At 46.0% G+C, this 21,095-nt stretch overlaps 2 protein-coding genes across 4 annotated transcripts in view; both read left to right on the plus strand.

The window, feature by feature from the left end:
• The window catches only part of micu2 (mitochondrial calcium uptake 2), an 80,622-nt gene extending 77,601 nt beyond the window's left edge, over window positions 1–3,021 (plus strand). For both annotated transcript variants that reach the window (XM_088919866.1, XM_088919867.1), the window contains 2 exons: window positions 149–306; window positions 1,111–3,021. In XM_088919866.1, the coding sequence (XP_088775992.1) occupies window positions 149–306; window positions 1,111–1,215 (263 nt within the window). In that variant the 3' untranslated portion in view covers window positions 1,216–3,021. The remainder of the gene's footprint in view (window positions 1–148; window positions 307–1,110) is intronic.
• A 1,192-nt stretch (window positions 3,022–4,213) lies between these two features.
• Window positions 4,214–17,072, plus strand: zdhhc20b (zDHHC palmitoyltransferase 20b). Of its 2 annotated transcripts, none has more exons than XM_088921485.1 (13): window positions 4,214–4,352; window positions 6,498–6,524; window positions 6,902–6,996; window positions 7,743–7,863; window positions 8,213–8,282; window positions 8,704–8,736; window positions 9,023–9,143; window positions 11,240–11,372; window positions 11,960–12,086; window positions 12,454–12,543; window positions 13,012–13,127; window positions 13,409–13,456; window positions 13,913–17,072. In XM_088921485.1, the coding sequence occupies exons 1-12, from the start codon at window positions 4,235–4,237 to the stop codon at window positions 13,450–13,452; spliced, it is 1,095 nt and encodes a 364-aa protein (XP_088777611.1). In that variant the 5' UTR covers window positions 4,214–4,234; the 3' UTR covers window positions 13,453–13,456; window positions 13,913–17,072. The 2 variants fall into 2 exon arrangements, with proteins under 2 accessions (XP_088777611.1, XP_088777612.1); XM_088921486.1 differs by having other exon boundaries at window positions 13,015–13,127.
• The last annotated feature ends 4,023 nt before the right edge of the window (window positions 17,073–21,095 follow it).

The following is a 21,095-nucleotide window of genomic DNA, read 5'->3' on the forward strand; positions in this document are numbered from 1 at the left end:
GTAGCCAGTTCAGATGCCCATCTCTTCAAACAGTATACATAATGTTCGGGCTTTTTTGTACAAAAGGTTGTTTGTATTATTATACTGGATAGGCTGTCCAATAATGCACACCAGGAAAACAATCTCAATGTTTGTTTTATTTCTGTAGCGGAATTCAAAAGAGCCGTCAGCATCGCAACAGGACACAAGCTTTCGGAAAATGTTCTGGACACTGTTTTCAAGATATTTGACCTGGACGGTGATAACTGCCTCAGTCATAAGGAATTCCTGGGAGTGATGAAAGACAGGATTCTGCGAGGGTTGAAGGTAAGTTGAGGGGGACAAGAATCCAGAGACTCGCAGAGAGCATCAGAAAGGTTTATGGAGGTTATGATAGATGTGTTTCTATTCCCACACAGTGACAACTTCCTTTCTGTGTCAACTACAGAGGAAGTGCATTTACCTGTGTCAGAATGTCAGAATGTGTGAAGTTGCAGTCAATCTGAAGATTGCCGACAAGCTCTGTATTGTGGAATACCTGCAGTTTAGAAGCCATGAGGATTATTTTGGCCTGTTGGAATTTAAAACCAAACTGTCCAATCACATGGAAATTTGTGCAAGAGAACAGCTTTCCATCATTGTTATTCATTTGCTTAGTAAACAGCCTTATCCAAGGCAACTTAATGCGTGCATGAAATTTGCATGAGGCAAGCAGAAGGAACAATCATGTACCCTGTGTACAACAGGATATATGAATCAAACAACAGTAAGGTCAGCACAAGGTAGCGGGGGGGTTAATGCAAATGCCGCACCAGGCAAAATGAAATTACAGCAGAGATGGAAACAGCCTGATGGTGTGTGTTCCCAGTGAATGAGAGCAGTAAGCAAAACACTACAGTGTTGGAGGGACTTGATGTTCTCCTCTGCGCAGGTGCAGCCACAGCAGGCTGTGCAGATGAGTTGATGTTCTCCTCTGCGCAGGTGCAGCCGCAGCAGGCTGTGCAGATGAGTTGATGTTCTCCTCTGCGCAGGTGCAGCCACAGCAGGCTGTGCAGATGAGTTGATGTTCTCCTCTGCGCAGGTGCAGCCGCAGCAGGCTGTGCAGATGAGTTGATGTTCTCTTCTGCGCAGGTGCAGCCGCAGCAGGGTGTGCAGGGCTACTGGAAGTGCGTAAAGAGGGAGACCCTGAAGGCCGCGCAGGAGGCTCTGGGACAGAGTGGCCGGAGCCCCTTCTGACAGCCGCCAGTCACATGGGCTTCTGCACTGCTGCATGCTGGGGATGTGGAATGGGGGGCGTGATACGTTTTGCACCTTTTTCTTTTTTCAATCCTGCAACTTTGCTTTGGTATGGACACTTTCTTGTGTCATTGGTTTGATACAGCGACGAGAGCTGACATGGCACGCGTGAGCGGGGCACATCGGCATGGCGGTCCGCGCAGCTCTCGGATTCGGGGTTTGATTCTGGCCTGGGGCTCCTTCTGTGTGGAGCCTGCATGCTCCCTCTTGTTCTTCAGGTCCTCTGGCTGCCTCCCATCTTGTGAAGGCATGTTGGCGGGTTTCACTTTAAACTGTGCCTGTGTAGTGCGGGCCCTGCGCTGAACGGGAGTCCTGTCCTGGGTGCAGTCCCACCTTGTGCCGTCCACTTCCCGGACCAGACCAGACTGCCTTAGCTCTCTCCAGGAGCAAGTGACTCTCTGATAATGAGTGGAGGGCCTTCCCTTTTAACCAGTCAGTTATTGTGAATAAACCCTTTGTTTTGCTATTGGGTAAGGTCCTGTCTAAAAAGACTTGTTTTAAGACTGCAGCATTCCAGTGTACTTGCTGCGGATTCATGGGGGTCTTTTCCTGCTCATCACTCAGTCCTTTGCGTTGGACACTGGTTGTAAGATGAGAGAGTGTGTAATGCTACAATATGAGCTCAAGTGTTAGGGCATGACTGGAGTTACGTATACTGTAATAGAACCTACAAAGCAGTAAATAAGATTGCACAAGAGACCCTGAACCTGAAAATGGAGCCATTTACTTAGTACATTAACACGGAGAAATTATTTTTTCCCCAGACGACAGCTCATTCCATCTCTGATCCCATCGCGTGTACCAGCTGCTCTTACTTCTGATTACTCGTGTTCTCAAAGGGGCATTGGGCGGGAATTGTCATTTAAATTCTAATTGTGTGGAGATGGTAAATTAAAATATTTGCCTCTGGGTATGTGCAAAAGGAAATGAAGTAACTTGATCTCTAATTTGATGTCATATTTGAACCTTTTCATATCTAACATTAATGAACATTTAGGGCACACAGGAGGAGAAGATGAGTGTTAATACAGGGACTCTAAAAGACCAGGAAACCCATGAGACACCCCTTACTTTTTACCTAGATGGGAGACCTCAGGTATTACATGGAAAAGAGGTTATTGTGTCTTCATACTTCATTAAGAAACGTCCCTCCACCTGCCTGTATCCTTCCCCATCTCTTCATGTCATACAGTAGCTAAAGTTTCAAGCTAAATTGAAAACTTTGCAGTTAAAAGGTCACATACTATAAGTACAGTAGAAACTAGGAACTATCATGGCATTGTTACTGAGTTGTGCGCATAATCATTCAAATTAAATTCCCCTCCGTTCGGAATTCGGAAAGGCCAACTGCAGCACTAAACACAGGCAGCGGGCAGTGTGCCAGCCTGCTGCTCTTCCCCGCTCTGGATGCGTGATCCAGCGTGAAGTGACCCAGTGCAGGGGGAACCGCAGGAGGCTGCGCGTGGGAAAACCCCCAGTGTCCACCGGAGAGGAGCCCCGTTCCGCACAGCGCAGTTCCCACAGCGAGAGGAAGCTTTTCTGTGTTTCAAAACCACGACTAAGTCAAAAACTCCGAAACTGTTTACTGCTTTTTTTGTGCCAAGTGTTTATTTTGTATTTTTTATGACAGTGGTCTTGTTTTCCAATCGTATTACGGGGTGCTAGCGTTCTGGTTTTGTTTGTAATAATCAGGGTTTTGGTATTTGAACAGCATCAACGTAATCAATAAAGCACTTTCTTACAGAATAGTGAGTGACGTGCTCTTTGTTGTGGTAACAGTTGTGGAGACGGACCGTTTCACGAAGGCAGTGCTTGACAACGCTGTCTGTGTGTGTGTGTGTGTGTGTGGAATGTGCTGATCAACACAGTCCTCTAGAGCAGGAGTTACTCTGATCACACACAATCCTGGTTTTAATTTGCTAAAACCATCTGAGAGCTGGAAATCCATCCCTGGGTGCTCCGCTGATGAGCCCTGCTCTCAGTCTGGTGCAGACAAAGCAGTTGTGCGGTGATATATTATCCTCAGTATGGAAGAGCTCTGTCATTGCTGGACATTAGTTCTTGTTACCTCCTGCAGGACTCGGGACAGATGGTAAACAAGAACCTGGTTACTCAAAAATGTATTGTTAATTCAATAATACGTTTAATGACGTTTATTTTTTTCCGACAGAATATTTTTATGATGTGTATCTACAAAAAATAAAACCTAAATTCTTTTGAGTTCATGAACGCTTACAATGTACGAAACAAAGGGATTCGTGTTGACAATGTTAAATCTATTACACTGTATTCGGCCAAATTTGACCACACTCGCCGCAATACCACGCGCTGTATTTGTGATACAGCGCAGATGAAAATACAAAACGGTCACGGCTCCAGCTGAAATTGATTTTCTAACGGAAAGAGCCGGAAGACAGGCTGATGATGAGACTGGTGTGAAGTCGGGTTCTGGAGATGGGCGGGTCCGCAGGCCCGGAGCTGCAGGTCAGGTCTGCACTGGCAGAGATTTGGGAGTGATCTCTCCTGCCAAGGCGTCAAACACTACAACCGCTGTTCTTCTAAAACACTCCATTATGACACTCTGACGAAGTATATATCACGTGATATATATGCATTTTGCACATATTAATATACAAATGGAGACAACATTTTATCGACATTTGTTTCTCAGTTCAATTTATGCACAAAAACTAAGAAACAACCCAGTCCAGACCCGGGGCTGTGAGAATAGGGGCAGTTTCACAGGGACGCGGCTCTCAAGCGGGACAGTATTACACCAGTTAGCTTGCTGAAATGAGCAATACGCATAACGGAACGTCAAACGTCTGTGCGAATTGCGAATTCGTGCAATGCCCGCGCATCGTCCCTGCAGGTCTCTCGACCGCCCCGGTGGCAGCCGGGCGAGGGGCGGGGCCGTGACGTCACTCCAGCCGCTTCCTCCTGCGGGCTGGGATTAAAGATGGCGCCTTCGCACGTCCTGAGATGCTGTCAGAGGGTGTTAGCCTGGATTCCCGTTGTTTTTATCGCCCTGGTTGTCTGCTGGTCCTATTACGCCTATGTCGTGGAGCTGTGCATCTGTGAGTCAACTCCTCTTTTGCCGGCGGAGCCCCCGGGAGCGACAGTTATTGGGAAAGGCGGGGTGTGAGAGTAGGAAGTGCTTCCAGTGAGACAGACGGCTCCTTGGCTTTAGAAACTCGCCTGGCCAAGTGTCTCAGATAATACTTCAAACATATTTATGTAGGGACGAATCCTTGCTTTTCTGCAGCCTTGTGTTGGGGTTTTTTTCGTTGGTGAAAAAGGTTATATATGTACAGATCGACGTGGTTCGTTTATTCTTGATGGCAGTTTTTCGTGTTGTATTAATCTGTGCCTTTGTATTAATTTAATCTCGGCTATGTGCAGTTTACACACACACGCACACACAAACGCGTGCTGAAAGGACGATTTAGGTCTTGTGCAACTTTGGGTTTTAAGTGCGGGGCATTCGTAATGGTAATGTATGTCTAAATGGAGGTACAGTACTGTAACTGTTTTTATCAGCGGATTTTACCAGCTACCGATGTTGCAAACGAGCTGCAGTAGCCCTGCTAGTCGAGCTCTTCTGTTGCTTTCGGCTTCAGGGCGCCACGCATCGCCCTGGGTTGCCCTCTCGGTGCCCTCCTCCGGTGTGCAGGTCCTGCGGCTGGTCCGCTGCGCCCCCCCTGACCTCGGGTGGGAGGCGTTCACTGTCTCAGGCTCTCGCCAGGTTAATCAGGATGATGGTCTGCACCTCCTCTACCGGCTCGGACTGTGTTAGACGTTTTACACGCCAGTCGCACGGCAGTTAGAAGGGTGCGAGGCTGTTGATGAGGGTGTATGGCAGTCACATGGGCGAGGGGGGTTCCTGGAAAGCCCCTCCGCTGGGGAGACCCTTTTTTTTTGGGGGGGGGGGGGTGTAACTGTCGTGTACAAACGCGTTCATCCTCACACGCCCGTGGTGGGAAGAGCTGGAGCTCCCTGCGTGGACCGGGAAACTCGCCCCGCTGGCAGTGAGGCCGCGGGTGACGGCGACTGTGGAAATTCACAGTCCGAAGGAGCTCTTGCCGGAGACTCGGGCGTCAGCTCGTTAACTCCATCCCTTCGCTTGACAACAGGGAGGGCTGTCCGTTTGCACTGCAGAGCAGAGCGACTTCAGCCGCATGTGTGGAAATGCGAGTCTTAAAATTCGCTGAAGGTCCTGTCGCGTGTTGTACAGTGAAGTTGACGCATTAACACAACCACAGGGCGATCTAGCAGTTATACGTCTATGAAATGATTCTATAATAGTATCTTAGCTTGGCAGCAAAGTTTTTCCTTATTGATTTTAATAGTATTGATCCCCTCTCATTCGGCTTGGGTCCAGTAATCCAGCGGCCTGTCATGAGGGATTATGTCTTTATAAAAGCCGGTGCATGACCAGTAGGAATTATCTCTCCAAGGGGTGATGCAGTGCGTCTGCCATTACAGGATCTGCAGGTGAAGTTGAGTAAAGTTCTGCGTTCCTCTGTGTGATGTCTGGCGATATTAGCGTGAGCCGGTTTCTGTCAGAGGGGCAGCGCAGTGGGTCCTGTTGACAAGAGGCTTGGGGAAGTACAGCCTGAGCGGGAATAAGGGACTAGAGCTCAAAGCCACAAGTGCTCTGTCTCCTGAAGGGCAGGAAGTCTACCAGTCCATTCAGAGCTGTGATGAGGGGACCGGCGGGAGTGAGACCGCATGAAAGAACAGCTTGATCCCCAGGGGGGGAGGCTCACTGGAAGAGCAGGCTATAGGAGGTGTTTGATCTGTGTGTGTGTTGTAGCTTTTCTAAGTGTGGCTCTGTATTTAAAGTGTTTTTTTGTTGTTGAGGGGGGAAAAAAACAATTAATGCTTAGAGATTATTCAGCTAATGGCATCAGAGAAAAAATGTCATTAGATTAAAATAGTCCATTTTATTTGATCATGTCTTCTCTTTGTTTGGGGGGGAAACGTATATATATATAATGGACTGGGAGACATCTTTAAGAGTCCATGACTCCCATCATTATGAATAGTGTTGATCAGGCGTTGTCACAGGTAGTGAGATCTGATTGTAGGATTTCCATTGAATAACATGACAGGTCGGGGATCTGCTGTGTGATCCGTGAAGAAATGGGCTGTCCGCTTCGGGGCGACTCCTGAAACACCTGGAAGTGCTGACGCGCTTTTCCTTTTCTTTTCTTTTCCAGTTACAATCAAGAATCCTGGTGAAAAGAGTAAGTGCAGATCTCAAGCTCTTTCCTCGTCAGCTGAGGTGCAGCAGGTGATGACAGACCAGTCTAGCCCGAGCGCTGGCCTCGAGGCTGGAAGAATGCCGCCACTGGTTTAGCTGGTGTTTTCAATGCATTACTGTTTTTTTTCCACTGTCAGGATAGTTGTTTTTATTCCTGTTCCATATCGATTAGGAATATATCGGTAGTTTTTCCCTTAACTTTCATTTTTTTGAAACAATGCATTCCTTTGCATTTGTCCGGCATGTATGATCCTTAAGCGGATGTTCTCATACCCAGTTTCAACACTTACTCATTTGATTGGAGTTTATTTTGCCTTCGACTGCCTAGATTGAGCGGGTCTGCCTGTGTCTTTTCTGCAGTTGTCTACATGGTGATATTTCACCTGTCGTTCGTCATGTTCGTGTGGTCCTACTGGAAGACCATTTTCACAACGCCAGCAAACCCATCCAAAGAGGTAACCCGTCTTCTTTTACGGTATATTTACTGAGCAACAAAGGAAACCTTTTGCTTATGATAGGACCATTAATCAGTTGCTATCATCAGGAAAATTACCTTTTTCTGTAGAAGGTTTGCTGATATTTTATTAAACAGACGTGGCCGATGTTAAACAGAGTAATGCCTGTTGTCAGCAAGGCTTTTCCTGTGACGCTACAGGCCAGCAGTGAGGAGCTGCCATTGGAAGCTGTACATCTGTGCTCTGCCCCAGGCTGCAGGTGTAGTCTGATGGGATTCTGCCTCGGTCCTCTCGTAGAACCAGGATTACCATGCTTGTCGCTGAGTGCTTTACTTTATTAATGCCCAAAATATTGCTATGGTCCTTCCAGCTTTTCACCCCTGGCATTCTCCAGATTGTGCATGTAATCCCAGTGATGTTATGGTTATAGACATACTGGAGGGTGTAGATTCCCTTGAACCAGTATATATAAAGGGTGTTGGTGTGAGCACACTTCATATGTTGTAAAGAATTTCAGAATTCTCAGTGGTACTATATAATATACAGTAGATAATAACCAGTGGTAAAAACCCTGTAAATCACATCGCTGTCAGCAGTTTCAGATGGCCAAATATTAATCCACAAACACTCGGGAAGCTCAGAGAACCGTTCTCTTGATGCACAAATGTCTTAGCCCAGCAGATGTTCTTGCAGACTGTGCACTGGGTGATGGGTTTGACAGTGAAACACTGTTTTCGCCTTCGCAGTTCTCCCTGTCCAAATCCGATAAGGAGCAGTACGAGCGAGAAGAGAGGCCCGAGTCGCAGCAGGAGATTCTCAGAAGAGCAGCTAAGGACCTGCCTCTCTACACCAGGACTGGCACTGGTGGTGAGCAGCCTCCTCTCCTCTCCTCCGCAGCGCTCTGGGGGACAGCGGCGCGCGTGCTTGCTGCTCGTCTCTGGGGCTCTTTCGTGATCAGGGGCTGTTTTTCTGGTGTGTCCTCTGAAGCGGGCAGGGTCTCGTGATCGCGCGTTACGGCTCGGTCACTTCCACTCAGCCCCGAGCTGCACCGAGCGGGACTAGGGCTCCTCGTCTGGCACTGTGCAGTTGACTTTGGCCCGACTGGCAGAAATGTTTAGCAACCTCAGCGTAGTAAAGGCCTTCCTTACATGTGAGTGCTTGAATGTATACTGCAAGGTTTAATGTCAGCTTGACTGATTCACCCATTCTCATCCAGCCATTAGGTACTGCGACCGGTGCCAGGTGATTAAACCTGACAGATGCCATCACTGCTCGGCCTGTGACATGTAAGTTGTTTTGCTGTCTTTCAGCAGGACGTTTTGCTCTTAGTGATCGTGTCTGATAAAACAGGATCAAGGTTCCTGGGACCTCGCCCTTGAAAGCCATCGGTGTCCGCACTCTTGGTAGTTCCAGGGATCCATGAGCTTGAGGAACATGGCTAGAATATTTATTTAAATGGTGAAAGTTAGTTTCAGGCCTGAAATAGTTTTAAAATGAGGAGGGCAAAGTCCGGGGGGATCTTGGTCTATATGCAAGTTGAATGAAGTCTGACTGGTTTCTGTAGCGTCTGCGTAGTAGAATGAAATGCAGTGCCTAATGTATTTGCAGCATATTACATCTGGCCATACAGTGTCGTCTTTGTTCCCCCCTGAATCAAAGCCACTGTGTAATTTTTGTATTAACTTCGAGCCCTTCTTTTTGCAATAGGTGTGTTCTGAAAATGGACCATCATTGTCCTTGGTGAGTTGTTTTTTCTCAGATTCCCTCTTCTTTGAAGATTTCTACCAGAGACACTTTGTACTGCGTTTCCTCATGCTGTTAATGCTGGTGTATTTTCCTGGTCTGTCAATTGCAGAACTTTGCACCGTTGCCTTGGCTAAGGACGTATTTATGCAGTACTTCAGGATTTCCACATTACACTCAGTGCCAGCTGGAAATTGAACAGACACATTATTCATCGTATGTTTCTTCTGTGCCTAAACACACAAATTTAATATTTTTTTAATACTATGTATCGTTGTTTCAGGGTGAACAACTGCGTGGGATTTTCAAACTATAAATACTTCATCCTGTTTCTGGGCTATTCGCTGGTGTACTGTTTATTCATTGCTGCCACCGTTCTGCAGTATTTCATTAAATTCTGGACCGTAAGTTCATGTATATATTTATTTTTTTAATTGAACAAATGTTTTATCCAGAAAGCAACTTCCATTTCTTGATGTTAGAGTGGGACACTGTGTCAGCATGCAAAGGTTAACTCTACTCTGACAATCGTTTGTCTCTACCCATTCATACAGCCGTGCATCTTACTGGAGAAGTCTGACCTTAGTACCTTGTTCAAGGGTAGCGTAGCCGTGCTCCACCTGGGATTTGATCGCCCTGCCTGTTTCAGATCCAGAACTCTGGCTGCTCCTCCACACTACTGTGACCGTTCACTTCCAGTCTGTTAAAATCACTTGCACTGTCCAGATCTTAATCTGATGAGTCCTGGGTGGGAGTCCTGATACAGTAGTAACAGACCTTCGAGGCTAAAAGATAACATCGCCAGACATCTCCCTCCACCTGTCCGTCAGCTCCTTTAGCCCTTGCTGCTGCTCATGCCTCCAGTGCTGTAGCCACTGGGACCCGAGTATGAAGTGCACCTGAATCACTGCGCATCGTACACGCTGACTTTCTCTAATTCAGTTAGCTGTGCTTCAACAGGAGTGATTCGCAGGGTTAGACGCAGACCTTACCTTGGCTGGTGTATAGTACTCTACATTCCCTTTTAAAATGATAATGTGAAAGAAACCCGGATATACAGAACAGAGGTTGCAGGAGTTAAACCTGCTCTCTGAGACCTACAGGGCAGTGAATCTAGCGGGACCACGTGAAGCATACTCGGATTTGCATTTTAATGCCTCCTCCTTGTTGTAGATTTAAGAACGTGGTTTTTCTGTGGAATTAATACCATTGAAATTGTTTGCTTTAGCAGTATCATAAATCCCAGGACTGCTGTGCTTTTTCTTATCCTGTTTTATGTGTTTTTGAGGAGCATGTTAAAGAAAGTTCTTAGAAACACCCTTTCAAGTTCATACTGTTTATTTTTTTTACTTCAGCAGATGTATTTAGCTATTGATTAGGCTATAGGTTTTTACCCATCAGTGAGTAGCCAGACTCCATTAATAAGTACTCTGGTGAATACAAAGACGCACCACAGCCAGAACTGCACTTAATACAGTTCAGGATTAAAGTGGCACCTTGCACCCGAAGAGGCTGGCACAGTGAATGAATGATGAAACAGATCCCAGCACCTAACACTGTCTGTGTCCCTACCAGCACTGTGATTTATACTTGCCGTTTCTTTTGGTCTCGGTGTTCTTGGGTACTTAATGAAATCTGAGAGAGAGAAACAGTTGCTCATGCCTGCTGCTCTCTTACCTGGTACCGGAGAGCCTTTAATTGGACGCCATGTGACTTTGCTTCTCATTGTGACATAGCCGCAGTAGCTCCTGGCACGTGAATGCCTGCTGTGCTTGGTTGTGACTGCCCTTCCTTCCACTAGCAGTGCCACTGTCCATCTCCAAATGTCTCATTTCTTCTCCACTCCTCCACCCCATTCAGTGCCTTTGAGCTGCTTTGCTTTATCTAACACAGTCTGTCTCTGTTTGCACAAAGCTTTGCCGGAGGAAATCCGCAGAGAATTGTCCAAAGGTAAACTTGGCAATGCCAGTCATCTTGCAGTGTTTGTGATTTCGCAATGTGTGCCTCTGGGCTCAGGCTGTGGCGTTGTAGTTGAGACTGTGGGGTGTTTGCAGTCCAAGGTCAAGGTTGTGAATGAGCAGGCTATGCCATTGGGCTTTTTAAAACGTATTGAGAAATTAAACAATATGAAATGTTTAAAACAAGAAAATTAATAGCCATCCTTTGGTTCCAAAATGAAGTGTCGGAGAAGCATTACTTGTCGATGTATAACTCATTAGGCGCTGGAGGAGAAGCATCCTCTGAAAAGGTTTATTCCAGCTGTACCTGGAACATCTCAAATATTACTAAAGGTTCTTTTCTCCTGCGTAGAATGCCTGACCATTATTGTCTACCTTAGAAATTGTGTAAACTGTACAAGTATCCCCTTTCTGTTAGAAGGGCAATACTGCCAACATTTTACAGTTTTTTTTAAATCTCTACACTTATTGGAGACTCTTTGTATGGTCTTGTTAAAAGCTGCACACTAATAAGCATTTTTTAAATCTTTTTTCCTTCTTAGAATGATCTTCCAGACACTCACGCCAAATTCCATGTCTTGTTTCTCTTTTTTGTGGCCGCCATGTTCTTCATCAGTATTCTGTCGCTCTTCAGCTACCATGTTTGGCTTGTTGGAAAAAACAGATCCACAATAGGTAAGGGAGCTCCTTTATGGATGCTGTCGAAACAGGGGGGAAAAACTCCCCCAGAAAGATGGGAGAATGATGGAACTCACAACAAAGCTGGAGGTTTAGGTTACATTGTCTATAACGTATCCGAAGAACTTTCTCTGCTGAATGGTAATTAATTCCTGCTATTTGTACAGAGCTGTTCATCCCAAATAATCCCACAGTGTTTCTGGTGTAGGAGGGGGCCCAGTGCAGCCCCACCTGGGTGGCTGCTCCGCTTCAGACGCAGGCCCTAGCGTACAGAGGACACCAGTCATAATTTCCTGAAGTAACTTGGTTATTTCCAGCTGGGGGGTGTCTGCAAGAGCACGGCCTCCTCGGAGAGCCCGAAATCTCCCATCTGCAGTTATTCCACTGAAACCTGCACTGCTGGGGCGTGCGCTTCTCCAGTAAGGAGTCTGAGCCCAGGCTGGCCTGCCCAGTCTCCACATACGCTTGCGCACACACACTGCCTGGGTGATTCGAGCCACAGCAGTAGTTTCTGTAGCACAGGAATGAACAGGCTATTGTGCTCTGGGAAGGAGTGGTCCTGTGACTGTTTCTTTGTCTGACAGAGGCATTCCGAGCTCCTGTCTTCAGGAATGGCCCGGATAAAAATGGCTTTTCCCTGGGATTCGTCAAGAACGTAAAGGAGGTGTTTGGAGATGAAAAGAAATACTGGTTGCTGCCTGTTTTTACAAGGTTAGTGGCTGAGAAGGGTCTGGTGTGCCCTTCACTGTTGATTTGGTCTCTTTTGTTTTTCCCCTGGGTGTTGGGGTTAGAAGCACATTCACAGCTATGAAGCCAGATGGTTGGGTGTGGTGTTTTTGTTTTAGGGTTGTCATAGCACTCTGCTGAGTACAGGGTTATTCATTCACAAGCAAAATGTTTGGAAGGAAGGTTTTGGGGAATTAAATACTGTCAAGTACCACCAGAGCACATTTCACAGGAAGAACCCCCCCCGAAAGTTGCAGAACTGAATTTATGCTGCAGAAAGAGCACTTGTCAAGTTCTTCTGTTCAGACCACGGTCCCTGAACTGATCCCAGTTTTCCTCCCATCTCCCGCAGCTTGGGGGATGGAGTGACGTACCCCACCCGCTTGGTGAATCTTGACCCGGAGCAGCCAGCCCTCGACATCCAGCCTGAGTCGGCTAAAAGGTACAGTCGGAGTCAGTCATCTGGCGAAATACCAGGAGAGCAAAGGTCAAATACCCTGTAAAGAAAACCAAAAGCTAGACTAATTTTAACTCGACATTTGTCTTTGGGTGGCAGTGAGACATGTTTTAACAAGCACTTGTTTGAATTTGAGCCTGCAGTGTACTGTAGCTATCGTGTTTTTGGAGGGAGAGACATTTTGATATTCATGCCATGTTGCACCAATTAATATCCTAGACAAAAGTATTTTAAAATTAATTACATTATTAATAAGATTATTGATTTTGCACAGGTTCATTTCTTTAGGTAAATCAGTGCTGCGGTAGGTTCAGCAAGAGAATGTGACTGGATGTTGGAGGCTCGAAAATATTTCAAAATGATGTTGGTCTCTCGCTTCCATTTCACCTCATTGTAAATCTTTAAAGCAAGCGTGAACCTTACTTTCTCCTGGCCCATTCTTCTCCCCTGAAGCAGTGTGGATGGCCAGTGTCACCCCACAAGGCCCTTGAGTGAATCCCAAAATCGACTTCTGGGAAACGATCCCCATTTGACAGAGGACGGCCTGGACACGGACAGCCACAAAACGGGTACGGGTTCTGGCACTGTCCGTGTGAGGGAGGGATCGGGCGTCAGTCTTCCTCCGGTGACTGTGCAGGAAAGGTCGGCCCAGGCTGGACAGGCTTCCTGGGAACAGGATTTCCTCCTGTGCGTCCGCAGTCTGTCGGGAAGACACTGGGGGAGGAGAGGTGTCGGGGCACAGGATGTTTTGTAAAAGTGCTTTCCGAAAGAATTTCCAGAGTGCATGTAGCTGACGGGCAATAGTTAAACTTACCGTTCTGAACTTTCTCAATGCTTTTGTGCTTTTCAGCTGGAGGACAGAGCACAGGGGTGTTGATGGAGAGCGAGTCCTAACGGGGTAAGATGTGCTGGGAGCGCTGTGGGGAAGCAGGGCTCTCCAGTGGCTGTCTTGATGGGCGTGACAGAGGCCAGACCGGCTGACTGGCTTCCTTTAACCGGTGTCATTCAGTTGACCGGTCTGTTTTCTGCTCCAAAAATCCTAAAATGTTGCCGTCTTCAAGTCCGGAAAACTTAAAATCTTATCCGGTTGCAGAGCTCGTATCCAGAAGTTCTAATTAGTGAATGATTTGTTAAAATGGGTTAAATTGTGAGGAGCTCTGGTGGTCTCCAGGCTCTACAGCAGACGTCGCACTACCCACCAGGCCAGAACTGACCTCCCTGCGAGTGAGCTCGGGTACGAGGGCCTGAGGAGCTCTGTTGCTTGAAAGTGATTGTCAGGAGTAAGGTCTATTATATTTACGATGTTTATACTCCATGCTCCCAAAAAATAGCTAATGTTCCCCTCTCTGGGCAGAAGAGAGAAGCTGCAGTCTGAAGAGTGAGATCCAGGATGACGAGAGACGCCGAGAGAGAAACAGGACTTGAACAAGAGCCGGGCCATCAGGCCAGATGCCTTAAACTCCACGCTGACACCCTTATCACAGACAGGAACACAGACGTCAGAGCGCATCGCAATTGTGTTTTTAGAAAATAATGTCCTCTTCGGTAAGCGTGTTGCTGACGTCCACCTGGATTGTCGTCTTTGTAGCTTGCTGGAGAGGGCAGGAGAATGATCAATGGTTTTTAAGTTTCTGTTGCACATTTTCTCTGGGAGTATTGAAAGAATCCTGTTTTAACGCCAAAAATAATGGGAAAATGTATTGCACTAGGCCAAATGTTTTTGTTTTTTAAGTCCTGGGTTTATTTTTATTACAGTGTTTCTGTAAGAGTCATCGGTGCTCAGTATATACTAAAAACAACTATGTGCCAGAGCTCAGGATGTTAAATTAGGTTAATTGCTAATTGGAAGATGTCCACGTGCTAAACTAGGAGTCTCTAGTCTTGGCTGAGTCTGGTGCTACATCTCAATCTAAAATATCTGGAGGCTTTTATATCAGTTTTATACCACTGTTGTTTTTACAGGCAGTCATTAGGTTCTTTAAGGAATTACATTTAAGGATGCAAGCACAGGCACTGTGTTCTGTCAGTGTTTGGACTGTTAATACATTTTTTTAGGTGCAGCTAATTAGATTGCAGACAAAAAAAGTGGATCGTCTTGCATTATCGATGTTGTCCTTTAAGATCTGTAACAGAAGAAGACGTTCCCACTCTTGGATCCCAACATTCTTAGGATATTTGAAGTTGCCAGTCCATTTCAAAACACTCCTAAACTACATTCAAAAGATCGTATTTTGCAATTTTATTTATTTGCGATAAACCCAATTATTAAGAATATCGTCTCTTTTTTTTTGCTCTATTGCCTTATAGATCTTATATTTAGAAGATGCATTTAGACGTAACAAACTGTTCACAGCTAACAAACATCATTATTTAAAAATAAAAAAGCTGGAACGTGCCTTTGGTTGGACAACGGTAGTTGGTTTTAGAGCGCTAAGCGAGAAGTATTGGCTCTGTACGGGCTGCAGGAGTGCAGGTTACAGCCAGGTGCAGTAACCGTCCTGTCCACACGGTGTCCTCGTAGCGTGTGCAGTGTGTGTCGGCGGCGGCCGAGAGGCTGTTGGAAAGGGCTCGGATAACACTAAACGTCCTTAAACACCACAGTGAATGTAATTTTTTTCGATATTGGGGAAACCTCGCTGGCCTCTTGAGCTGCACATCAAGTCCAGTAACATGGAGTAAATGAGTAACATTTATCAGGAAATGATGAAGCTATCGGGGGGGGGTTCTGCTTCACACGGTTTATTTATTTCGCATCGGAAATAACTGTTTTAACATCAATGGCATATTTGTTTTTACAGTCTGCTTATTGTAAAAAGCCATACCCGACTGGCTTGCAAACCCCAGCTCTTTTAAAGGCTGCTGTTCGGGGTATCTTTAAAGCCCTGTCTGTTTAAAGTCGTGCCATAATATGTTCACGCCTGTTTCAAAACCAAATGGACAAGTGGAGTCGGTGAAGTGCCCGGAGGCCTTGGGGAAATTATCTTGTGCTGTCATGTACTTTCTCTTAATCCCCCTTCCCCCTTAAATGAATTTTTGGATAGACTAAAACACACTCTTAACTGGTGCATTGTAAGGGTTTGTTAGTGTCTGTTTCTGTAAAAAAAAAAGGGCTGAACTTAAAACATCTCAGTATAGATACATTCTGTTTACATGTGTTCTCCTACAGTTTGCACACTCCTTTTGCACTAAGATTTCAACATTTCATGGCACCTGGCTTTGGGCTCAGCGTTGCTGGCTGGCTGTCGGGCTGGGAGCGAGCTGGTGACGCACAAAGTTACAAACACTACTGGGTACTTCTGGTCACTCGCCTGTGGTCACCTGTTCTTTTAATTCTTACTGAAGCTGGGGAGCTTTTTGAGCTACAGCTGCTCCCAGTCTCTCGTTGACTCGGCAAGTCCTCTGGACAGTGTGAAACAAGAAGTAAAACCGCAGGCGTTTTCTGATATCTTGTCCTGGAGAGGTGTTGGAGGGAAAAACCTTAATGGGAATGAAGGTTGAATTACATTTAAATGTCTTTTTTTTGTTCTTGACGTTGTTTTAAGAGGGACTTGCAAAAGGGAATGGTTCGTTAAAGGGACCCCAGCTTTGTTTTCCTGCTGCAGGTGGAAACACTTCAGTCACTTGTCCTGCCTCGTGATCATGCGCTACATGAATGTCACCCTCCAGTCACAGATCCAGGTACAGCACAGTTCAGTATCTCAGAATAAGTGTCGTTTTTATTTTTAACATGAGAGCTGTGAAAGTCCTGCGTTTTGTACTTTTAAGTACAAAGAGGGGAAAAAAAAAAGGCAAGCAAATGTTTTTAGCATAACTTCCTGGGTAAGGCTTGACTTTGGTATTAAATCATTATGCGGTTCTCTTTGAACAGTGGAGTTTCAGACTCTCACTCCATTTCTTCTCTATTTTTATTAAACATATATAGTGGGCTGTTATGACTTTTTTTTTATTCTGGAAGACTGGGCTGTCTTTTTTTAAAAAGTACTCGTACATCATTTGGGAGAGAAATTGTACATAATGTATATGTTCTCTATTGTACAGTTTATACAGTCAGTATAAGTCAATATTGCTTATGCTTCAAAGCAAATTAAATGTATATTGAAATTTGTACATGTATTCCAAGATAGCCATATTTGTTTTACAAATTTCTGCACTCCTTTTTTGATATAAATTATCACCTGATTTAAAGGTGATTTTGTATTTGATTTAGTTATTCATATGCTGTTGAAATGTAACTTAAAGCCATATGGATGTTTGTCTAGCAAGATACTCTTGGACCATTATAAAAGTGTTATGGGAAATGTTACTTTTTTTTGTTGGCTTTTAAAATAAAACATTTGTTTTGCATGTATAAGCATGTGTGTAGTCTGCTCCCCCCCCCAGGACAGATAGTTTTTCATGTTGTTCACAAGTAAAAGCTCACTTTGCACATTTTCTGTAATTCACCTTCCTGTTCAAGTTTTGTGACTGGGCTACACATTGGATGTGAAGAGGTGACAATAAACGTTTGTGATCTCCTCCTTGACTTTTTTTTTAGAGATTTCTGAATGGTATCCTACTCTGCACGACTGGAATGCTCCTTGCTTGTGTTTTCGTAGGGAGGGAAGTTTCCCACTTCAGTCTTGACTTCCTCACGGCTTTAAATCGCTGTGTGCGCTTCTTCCTCGTCACTGCTCTGCTCTCGGAGGTGCAGCCAGGGTCTTGCCAGCAGGTGGCGCTGTGAAATGCTGTGCTCTGCGTGACCTCTGCACTTCTTGCTGAACAGTGCAAATGAGCTGGTTGCTGTCTCGGCCGCCACGGCTGGCTGCGTTCTCACGCAGGCGTCCACAAGCCAGTCCTTGCGCGCTGGGTCACGCAGAACAGGAGCAAACAAACACGGCTCCGAATCCGCGAAAACTGGGTCTCTGCCCGGCGGCGGGCTGCTGCTAACATGAAAAGCGAGCCACACTAGAGCAGGACAAACCTGGGCGGTAACATTGGAAAGTTAAGTCCTGGACTCGGTGGTTCTTCACCATGTGTACGGAGCGCAACACGGGGAGAGCCAGGGCTCCCCGGTGCGCCCCTCCTGCCGCAGGGGGACACGCTCCGATTAATTACCTACCCAACGGGCTTAATTACGCCTAGTGGTTTGTCGACTTCCAAACCTAGGATTCAGATGTTTCCCTGGAAACATTTACCATGCCAGCACGATGACCAGTGTTTTTTTTTTCTTTTCGGATATAAAATGTTTCCACTTTTCTTCAGAATTATGGTTGCTTTGCTGAGGTTTGCAAAACCTTTACAGAATGAAACGGAAATTTGAGCCAAATGAATATTACTTAACCTTTAGACAGGGTAAGCCTCGTAGATCTCAGACACTTGTCTTCTGAAAACATGTAGAGCAAAACCGAGGTTATTTACCAGTGGTCTATTCTATTTCAGATTTTTTTTCCATTTAAATTAGAATTATTCTACTAACTCTGTATTTTAATCTGTTTTAGTGTTTAGATTGGAGGTTACGGCTTCTAGAGAGCAGGTGTCCCAGCCAGAAAGATCTCCTGTTCAGAGGCTGAGCAGGACTGTACAGAGTTTCAAACGCGTGAGAATCGCAGGAAGCGTAACACTTTCTGTGAAATGACCTTTTTTTTTTATTTATTTGTTTTGTCCGTTCTCAATGGTGGGACCTGACAGAGCCAGAGATAAAAGGCTGAATGAATCGGGGGAAGCGGCTGCTGCAGTCCCAGTCCCTGCGGGCGCGGGGGCACGACCGCGGGGCCCAGTGACTCACACAGGGGTCATTGCCCTGCGGGCCTCTCCGTGGGCACCAACCACCCCATCTCGCGTGCTCATCACTGGCCCAGATCCTCGTCTGGGAGGATCTTCCCCCTTCCCTGCTTGTGAAAGAGTGAATCGATACTGTGTGCCTTCCAAGAAAGAGGGGCTAAAGGTGAATTAGCAGGACGGCTTGCAAGTCGTTTCTCCCGGCGTGTGATGTCACATGCGGCAGCACCACAGTTCAGATAACAGTGCAGACTGAAGCTGCCGCCACTCTACACACTCCACGGACTTTGGCACACAGCTCTCCACGACTGTACCCTTCTGGGGCTGTTCACTAGCATGCGTACTCTTTTTTTATTTTATTTTTTTCCACAAGAACAGACTGTGAAAGCTGGGCTTTACTTCCCTGAAGAACTGCAAGGAGATGCTGTTTACTGAGGAATACGTCAACAGCATGCTGGTTTCCTCTTTCTGAGGAAAGGCAAAATTCTAGATTCAATAATAATGGTACTGAAGTTTTCAGTGCCTGATGGCATTCAACCAGTTGTGCTTAAGGGAACAAAAGATGTTTTCTGTAGACAGTTAGTAGTACTATTCCAACAGTTCCTCAGAGCCAGTATCCCTGCACTAGAAAATTGCCATTTCCCAGAAATAAAGGCATTAAATTGTACCCAATAAGTGTTAACATCTGTTAAATGTAAAATGTAAAATTATGGAAAAGATCATTACAACTAGGCTAAGAGATGGTCTCTATGAAAATATGGTTTTAAACAACAAACCATACACACAAGACCACTTTTTTTTAAAGTGCTGTGCTAGAGGTCAGTCAGTGAGCCACACTTGGCATTTAGTCCAAAAATGTATTTGTAGTTTAGTTTTGTTTCATATCCAAATAGTAAAAAAAATAATGAGCTATTCTAAGCCTTTGACTTGTTTATTTTGACCCTATTAAGGTTAAACAGGTGACTGTCCTGGACTCGCAGTGGCGTCAAAAGGGTGCAGTCGCAGTTCCCTGGTGACGCCCTCCCGGGGGGGGTGACAGGGAGAGAGGTGACCGCCCGGCGGTTCAGCAGGCCTCCGAGGTGAATGGCCTCAGTTCTGCTGATCTCCACAGCCCACAGCGGCGCTGAGCCTGGCCTGTCAGCCGGAGGGAAACGCTTTGGAATACCTGCACTGAAGTTTTTTTGTTTGTTGTCGTTTTACGTGCTTCTGTTCCAAAACGGTTTTTGTTAATAAATTCTGCAGAAAGTATGCCCATATTTCTGGATAGCTGTGCCTTCCAGAGACGTTCACTGTCCGGACTTGGGACAGGTGTTTTTGCTTCTATGCCTAACAGAGTGCTTGCACTGTCCTTACTAGTAAAGGTTTTATCCTCTACAGAAACGCCATGACTGTTTTTTTGGACAGGTGTGCTCTCAGTTTCTGTAGAAGACATATAGATCAATTTATTTCCCATGTGAATGCCAGAGGTCTGTCCTGAAATAAACAAAGGCTGTATCTAATTGCTTGCATGAATGGTCTTAAATCTTCACTTTCCAGACCAAGTATCATCCTGCAAATCAGCCTGCTCACTCTACTAACTGATAATCCACCCCCCTCCTGCTGAGCGCTCACCTCCAGATAGTTAAAAACAGAGATCTGTTTTCAGCTATTATGCACAAGTATTCGGATTTGATGTTGTTACATGGGACACGCTGTACGTAAGAACATGTCAAATGTGGATTTTAATATTTATTTATAAATATAAAATATAAATATAATAATATTTATTTTAGCAACATTGTGCACAGTATGCCGCATATCTAAACTGGCAAACTTTCAGGAATCACCGGCTCACGGGACGGGGGTATCTCGGGGGCACTTCTCCCGCTCTCAGGCTCTGCGTGTTTGGCGCTGGGGAGCGCCTCCGGTTCGGGGTCGAGGGTGTAGGGGTGTTAATAACCACTCCTGTGGCACCTCAAGGCAGCTGGCGGTTTCAAAGATAAAAGGGCGCAAGGCTGTTGGACGAGGGCATCCTTGACAGAGGACAGGCCGGCATGAGTCAAGGTTTGTCTGGAGAGAGGAGGGAGCGCTGCTGTTCGAAAACTGCTAAACGCAGCTCCCGGACTCTTCGCCTTTTCCGCGTCTTGTGAAAGCGCTCAATGGGAGAGTTTATCCACAGGCACTGCGGACGAGGCCTGGCGCCCAGCCCGTTCGCCTTCCGTGAAGACCCGGCTCCGGAGGCACACGAGAGGAGGCGACCTGCGGCGAACACTGGTCGCTGTCGCAGTGGTGCTCTGAAGCCCGTGTTTAATGGGGATATTGTTTTCCCGTCAACAACGAGTTTGGTTAGGAGTGTGTTAAATAGACTTAAAACATCTCCAACCCCGGTCATCTCCCCTAGATCACATGCTGAGCAGTGCTGAATGTCTCTTTTCATGAGAGAGGAGATCGCCCGCTGGCCCTAAACGCAGAAAGGCTGCTTTAAGCCACTTTTTTTTCCCCCTATTACGCGCAGTTAGTTTCAAAATGTCCCAAATATATACTTAAGATACAAAATCAACCTGTTCATTTTTTGTGCTGCCGCTTGTATGAGTTTGATAGCCAAATCAGAGGCGACTATTTAGAAGCGGGTTTTTTTTTAATTTCATTGTTCCGACATCATTGTGTTTCCTTTACCTCTGCAGGAGTTATCTCTTAATCGAAAACCTTCGGTCTGCTGCGGGCGTGAGCAGCTTGCGTAATGGTTTGGAGCCGTTTGATGCCCGTGAAAGAATTTCTTGGGATGTGCCCCCGGAGGAGGC

This window comes from Atractosteus spatula, chromosome 7, assembly GCF_055471065.1.
Source record: "Atractosteus spatula isolate fAtrSpa1 chromosome 7, fAtrSpa1.hap1, whole genome shotgun sequence".
Taxonomy (NCBI): domain Eukaryota; kingdom Metazoa; phylum Chordata; class Actinopteri; order Semionotiformes; family Lepisosteidae; genus Atractosteus; species Atractosteus spatula.

Bases quoted from the DNA above. Each gene is read 5' to 3' on its own strand.
- zdhhc20b (XM_088921485.1), top strand. From the start codon at position 4,235: ATGGCGCCTTCGCACGTCCTGAGATGCTGTCAGAGGGTGTTAGCCTGG. The intron at 8,283-8,703 runs GTAAGTTGTTTT...TTTTTGCAATAG, and splicing joins CACTGCTCGGCCTGTGACAT to GTGTGTTCTGAAAATGGACC. The intron at 11,373-11,959 runs GTAAGGGAGCTC...TTTGTCTGACAG, and splicing joins AAAAAACAGATCCACAATAG to AGGCATTCCGAGCTCCTGTC.